General features: G+C 27.6%; 1 protein-coding gene across 1 annotated transcript in view; it reads right to left on the bottom strand.

The window, feature by feature from the left end:
• The window catches only part of LOC106775762 (protein trichome birefringence-like 38), a 4369-nt gene extending 2967 nt beyond the window's left edge, over positions 1-1402 (bottom strand). The window contains exons 1-2 of the mRNA XM_014662937.2: positions 964-1402; positions 66-237 (exon numbers count right to left, since the gene is read on the bottom strand). Of these exons, the coding sequence (XP_014518423.1) occupies positions 66-237; positions 964-1259 (468 nt within the window). The 5' untranslated portion in view covers positions 1260-1402. The remainder of the gene's footprint in view (positions 1-65; positions 238-963) is intronic.
• Between the last annotated feature and the right edge of the window lie 6347 nt (positions 1403-7749).

The raw sequence follows: 7749 nt of genomic DNA, 5'->3' as shown, positions 1-7749 counted from the left end.
TGGTGATTGACAAAAAACCAGAAATGAGACAAAGTTATAAAAAGAAAAGTAAAACAAAAGCAAACCTGGAAGGTTACAGTAGACAGTGATTCTTTCCTCAAAAAGCTGCTCTTGGTATTTGGCACCGACGCGTGAATCATACAGGATAGTGATTCCCACATGTTGAGACTCAGCGAGTCACCCACAAACATTATCTTCTTACCCTTCCACCTGTTCAGGAAATCCTTACCATCGAACCTACACCAGAAAAATTGCAGTAAATGTCATTTATCAAACGCTTTCCACAAGAGCTTTTCTAGTTTGTCTCCTTTTAGTTCGGAAGAAGAAAATAATACAGGGGCAAAAAAAAATTAAGTAGGCTGATTCACAATATGAAATTGTACAAGGGCAAAAGTTAAGACGTGTTTCTTAATTGTGCTATTCAATATGAAAACTGGAAACAAAAATGGTTGGTCCCTTCTACGGAATCAAATTTAAGACTTTTTGCCTCATTTATAAAACAACTTCCAAAATTAACTCGGTTGGTGTATGTTTGGTAAAAGGTGGGTTGACAGTTGTTTTCTGAAGCAACAATTGCTGTTTTAACGATAATTTTTCTATAGTGTTATTCTATTTGTAAATCCAAACACACTGCTAAACTATTTCACGTTATTCTTGTGGAGAAACGGAGACACAAGATATAAAAGCTGTATTTCAATATTGTCAGTACTAACTATACTACTCAAATATGTTCTCTTATTGAACAAAACTTGAATGTAACTGTTTAGAGATCATGTACTTAAAAAAAAAAAAACAAGAGTTTACGGCAACCTATGCCACCTATAATAGAGTTTTAATACTAATCGAAAATAGTACTAAGAAATAATTAAGATATTACATTGAAAGTTTTTTTCCTTTTTGTTTTTCCATAAATATTGAATCTGGGAATGAAGCTAACAGTTGGATTGAGAATGTTGACACTACCTGGGTAAGGCACATGAATCAGGTTTCCAAGCATATTTGAGGTACTGCTTGTCAGGTCTTCCATACTTTAGGCAATCAAACTCAGGATCAATGAAGGGGCAGGTTGAAGAGTCGTAGAGAGGATAAGAAGGGTCAACCACCCAACTTCCCATGAAAAAATTGCACCCATTTGCTAGTACTGTCTTTTTCCCTCCTAAATCACTCACATTGTGGAATTTTGCAGCTCTTGCTTGGTGCAGGGACAAGAGGCAGCAGAACAGGGTGAGGAAGGTCAGAGTAGAGACCCTGAAACCCATACAAGAATGAATGGCATAAAAGCTGAGAAAGAGATAAAGAAAATGTGAATGAGAGTTTGTGTGTGCTTATGGGTCATATATAGGACGGAGAAACTCAACAAAAAGAAGTGCTTGGTGGGTTCCAATGGTGGGTGCTGTAGGACACTGATTTTCTCTCTCTTACAAGGAGGGATCTTGGATGGATTTTGTCTGTGCTGTGTGCGGTCGTTATGGGATTCCAAAAAGAAAATGTTTTGTTTTTAAGGGAAAAATCAAATGTTACTTACCATTTAGCTTGGGAACTGAAATGTTGTGTGCATTTCATTCCATTGGCACAGTAGTGTAAGTGTCCAGGGCCAAAAGGAATCTCCTTCCATAAATTACAAAACAATTACGTATTGCCGTACAAGTAATAGCAGTTGTTTTTCTAATTTATCGAAAATATTTCGTTATGCTGTGTTTTTGTCTTTTTAGATTTTACCTTTTTAAGGATTTTTCTTCTACATTTAAAAACTCAGCACCAACTAAAATACATTCATGTTTAATAGATTAACTAACTTGTTCTATGCTTAATCAATATTATATTTCAGGTTTTTTCAGTAAAATAGACAAAAATGATCTTCAATTTACGGGTAATTTTTTTTTTACGAAAATAGATAAAGACAACTCTAAATGACAAAAAGTTGTGTCCCTAAACAACTTTCGTCTAATATATACAAAAATAATTTAAATTGATTAAATTATTAAAAAAATTAAAATATAAGAAAAGTATATGACTTCTATAGTTGAAGTCGTATATCCCATCTTCACTTTTTTAATAATTTAATTAATCTAAATTATATGTATTTAATATAAATTACTAAAAATATAATTTAAATAACATAATTTTAATATATATTATCTAAAATTAATTAATTAAAAAACTAAAAAAAAAATTAACTTAATTACAAATATAATTAATTAGGGATGACAAAAAAATCCGTGCCCACGGATATCCGCGGATAAAATTCGCGACGGATAGTTGATACCCACAGATATTTACTACTCGAAACTCGCGGATAGCGGATATTTTAATAGCCGCTTATAAACGGGTCGGGTGCGGGTATTTATACTATCCGTATCCGCGGATATTCGCGATCCGCAAAAAATAAAAATAAAAATAAAAATTTTGTTTTATTAAGTTAAATATAATTAAAATTAACATTAATTTATATTTTACAAGGTTAAATTTAATTAAAATTGTACTATATGAAATATACTGATCGAAATTAATTATCATTTATTGACAGTCAAGGTATTAATAGGTTGAATTGCTTTATTCTTCACAAAATATACTGTATTGATTATTGGGTTTGATTGCCTAAAAATATATTACACTAATTAATAAGTCAGATTGTTTTACCCTTTACAAAATATACGATATTAATTATTTATTATATGATATTAATTATTTATTATTGGATTTGATTGCCTAAAAATATAATGCACTAATGCTTAATCAATGAGCTTGTCTGTCATGGGCTCTATAAATATACAATTGATATCTAGGTACAATCTTCCTCTTCTATACTAATAAAATTTAGCCCTTTTTATATCTTGAGTGTCGGTTTATATCTTGAGTGTCGGAGTGTCTTCTGTACGTCATCAACCCATCGGAGTGGATAACATTCTCAAGAAGAATTGAAAATCAAAAGAGAACAAAGTAAAGAAGAACGACTGACCATCCAACCAATTCAACCCAAACAAAAATTAAATTTTAATTTATATTTAATTTAATTTATATTATAGTTTATATATTTTTTTGTAATTCTATTTAAATTTTTATGTTAATAATTTATAAAAATATATTTTTTTAAATATGTGCGGATATCCACGGGTTTTAAAATATCCGCAGATATTTTTTAGGCGAATACTCGGCGAGTAGTGGGTCGGGTTCGGGTATCACACTATCCGATCCGAACCCGACCCGTTGTCATCCCTATAATTAATAATATCAAATATATATTATTCATTATATTTAAAAACAAAAATTAATAATTAGAAATGTTTTATATTAATTAAATTTTTAATTAAAAACATAAAGTATTAATTAAAAACATAAATTATTAATCAAAAACATAAATTACTAGTCCAATACATAAATTATTAATTAAAAACATAAATTATTAATTAAAAACAGAAATTATATTGATTAAAAACATAAATTATTAATCAAAAACATTAATTATTAGTCAAAAACATAAATTATTAATCAAAAATATAAATCATTAATTAAGAACATAAATTATTCAATAAAAACATAAATTATTAATCAAAAACATAAATTATTAATTTTAAACATAGATTACTAATTAAAAACATTAATTATTAATTAAAAACATAAATTATTAATTAAAAACATAAATTATTAATCAAAAACATAAATTATTAATTTAAAACATAGATTATTAATTAAAACATTAATTATTAATTAAAAAATTGATTAATCTAAATGATTTTTAATTATTAATTTAAATTTTAATTAATAATTTATGTTTTTAATTAATAATTTATGTTTTTAATAATAATTTATGTTTTTAATTAATAATTTATTTTTTTATTAAAAATTTAGTTAATCATAAATTATTAATTAAAAATGATTTAAATTAATTTTGTCAATTAAATTAATTTTAGATAAAAATATTAAAATTAAGTTATTTAAATTATATTTTCGTTAATATATATTAAGTAGATATAATTTAGATTAATTAAATTATTAAAAAAGTGAAGATGTAATGGGATATACAACCATAGAAACCTCTTATATCTTTATTTTTTTAATAATTTAATTAATTTAAATTACTTTTTTTTATATGTTAGATTGAAATTAGGGATACCGTTTAAAGTCGTCTAATTTTTCACAACTTTTTTATTTTCAGAAAAAAGAAATTGCCTAAACACGTAAATTCAAAATCATTTCTGCCTATTTTGTTAAAAAAACCTATATTTCATTATGTACGATACATTTTAATTTTATGATTCTATTACTTTTTTTTTCCTAAACTTGTAACAAAATACTAATTAAAATGAACCATTTCTTAAAATATAATGAAAAATACATTTTAATAGTTCGATAACTCGTGTTTAATATTTAATATATACATGTGTATATGGGAAAAAAAATGTAAATATTGGCATGTACTAAAAAAATATATTGTCAATCATTAAATATTCTAAATTATTTTTCCTAGTAAACATATTTTTAAAATATAGTCTAAATAAATATAATTACTTTGTATATAATTTATTTATGACGTTCATATACTTTTTTTTATATGAATTGAAAAATTAGTAAAATATAAAAATATTATTATTCACAATGTATAATCATATATGTCAATCTATATACTAAAGTCATCACTATAAAAAAATTATCTTTAAATTTTCTTTAACATCATTAGTGTACATGTTCACAATCATATCCTTGATTATATATAAACAATATTATAAAAATACATCAAGTTCAACATAGATTCAACGTATAAACAGAGAAAAAAAAAACTCTTTCAAAAAATAAAATAATATTTTTAAATAATATAATTAATTCATAACAAAATTATTTATATTAAAACATTTTAATATTAAAATAATAGATTTTTATTCCTTTTAAATTATTCTTACTTTAAAAATACCACTCGTTAGATTTTTTCACACTAGTGCAAAAACGCTGTTAAACGTCACCTATTAGACATCGGTTTCGTGAAAAACCGACGTCTATTACTGCACGGTGGCATTATCGTAAATATATTGGAAAACTAGACGTCAGTTTTGCTGTTAGGCGACGTCTATGACATCATAGACGTCGCACCTGCCAACTATCTGACGTCAAATTGCCTGCGGTATGTGATAAGACAGTCAATTTGACGTCGGCTAGAAAAAGGCACCGACATTCAAGTCACTGACAGGAAATCAAACGTCAACCGGTTCAGCTTTAGACGTCGCATAGACGTCGGATCCCCTGAAAACCCGACGTCGATTGGGCTACAATTAATGTTGTTCACCTAATTCCTAGGCTCTTAGACGTCAGATAGTCAAACGACGACGTCTAAGGCCTGTCTAGAAGGCGGAAAGACAAAAATTCTTCAATTTAGACGTCGGCTGGGAGGGGCACCGACGTGAACTACCCTGACAGGGAATCAACGTCAATCTTTTCAGCTTCTTTGACGTATAATAGACGTCGAATCCCCTGAAACACCGACATCTATAGACGTCGGTTTCTGGAGCAACCGACGCCCCATTTCATTTTAAATAGACCGCAGACTCTTATCGCCATTCAGTTTCTGATCGTGTCTTCATCTCTTCTTTTTTTTCTCTGCTTCTCCTCTTCTTTTACTCGCTTGCGCACCTCTACTTTTTATCTCTTGCAGCATTGCATTGTGGTTTCTCATAACGTCATTGACTTCGTCCTCTCCTTTTTCTCTCTTACATCCTAGGTGCGTGGTTTTTTTTTTATGCTTTACCGTTTAAACTTTCTTTAGTTTTTTATCGATTATCTTGTCGTTCAACTAATTAAAATTTGGCTTTCTTTGTGTTGTGTTTTAGTGCAGTTTTGATCCTTTCTTTGGGTAACATAGTGTAACATTCTCCCTTTGCTGGTTTCCTCACAAGAAGAGTGACGATCTTTTGAGTTTTCTATGGCTTCTCGACCCAAAATGGAACTTTGGTCCTTGTTTAGTTCTCGTGTCACCATAATTTTTTTCTTTTGCGGTTGAATAATGAGAAGTAGTCATGGATTCAGGTTCGGTTTTGGGTTGAAATGTCATAAAAGATTCAAAAGATGCAAGCTTTTTTTGTGGGGAAACTAGCGAGAGGAGAGTGTTGCACTATGCTATCGGAAGTCTGGATCAAAATTGCACTAAAATACAATGCCCTTGTTAGACGTCGGTTAGTGCATGGCCCGACGTTTATAAGGAACATAGACGTCGGTTAGTGTCATTTACAACTTTTATATATTCATGTTTTCGTCGGTTTAAGCATAGGTGGACGTCTATATAGAGTAATTAGACGTCGGTGTGAGTATAAGCAGACGTCTATATAGACGTCGGTCGATATCGTTAACTGACGTCTACATAGACGTCGGTTCGGAGGAATCGCGACGTCACCCGTAAAGACGTCGGTTGTGAAAGTGACGTTAAAAGCCCAAATTAACCGACGTTAAATAGCGTTTCTGCACTAGTGTCATAAATTAAAAAAATATATTTAACTTTTTAAAAATTTAAAATAAATAATTAATATTAATTAAAATAATAAATTCGTGATCTAAAACCACATGGCAACTCCTGTCACTAAAATAATGGGTCTTTATCAATATTACTAAGGACAATTTGTGTTGACGAAATTTAGAAACAGTTTTAGTACTGTGAAAATCTTGGGCTGCTAAATAAATCTCTTACATAATAATAGTAATAATTAAGGATATTTACCTATAAGCTTAATTTAAGTTGAGAGGGATGGGAAACAAACACCAACTGAATTGAATTAAATTATGAAATGTTCAATAATATATATAAATTGTCGAAAATAAATGATAAAATAATTTTGGTGAACCCAATTTGGAACGGAACTAAATTATTTTTTAAGTTTCACAGAGTATTTTGAATTGTTTTAAATCTAAATAATTTATAAGTTGTTCTAACATTATATTTTATAAATAATATTAAAAAGAACATAAAACATAATTTTTTTGTGATATATAAAATCTCGGATTTAATGATTTAATTCATTTATTCAATCAAAATATACACTATACACTCGTTAATTACGATATTATATAATAATAAATCATTAAATTTCGAATGGATTTGGATATTATATAATATGATAATCAATTTACCAAATTCTAAAGTTTTTTTTTTATTTTACAAATATGGAATGCTTTTAATATCTATGACAAGTTTTATTTACTATCGCTCTTTTATAATCATTTAAAGTAAACATGTATCGTTATAGTAATGAAAATAAAACTTTATGTTACTTGGTATTAAAAATAATGATATGTAGGCTAATGGGCGGATGCTATTTTGTGATAGTACTGGTACTCTCCTTTTTCTGTATATGTATATTAAAAGTTTTATGTTATTTAAAAGTTGAAATTAAGAACGGTTTATATTTTCTTCCTTTAAATTTTTGTATTTGTTTCTAAAAGGTAATTTATTTTATAATTTTAATTCATATTATATATATATATATATATATATATATATATATATATAATTTTTTTATAACATTTTACCTTTATAAATTAATAGTAAATTAAACCTTACAAACTTATCATTTGGCTAATAAAATGTTTTTATCTCAAAAAACTCTCTCAAGTTGAGAAATGAACGTTACATATTTCTAATTTGTTTAATAATCTTTTGAAAATTTAGTTTGTATATTAATTACCTTCAAATAAAATATTTTGAAAACTTTAGAATGTTTTTATCAAGTTCATTAACTTCCAAATTATTCATGTGATCATATTGAAAAA

The sequence above is a fragment of the Vigna radiata genome, chromosome 10, assembly GCF_000741045.1.
Source record: "Vigna radiata var. radiata cultivar VC1973A chromosome 10, Vradiata_ver6, whole genome shotgun sequence".
NCBI lineage: Eukaryota > Viridiplantae > Streptophyta > Magnoliopsida > Fabales > Fabaceae > Vigna > Vigna radiata.
This window is presented reverse-complemented; position numbering and strand designations above follow the sequence as displayed.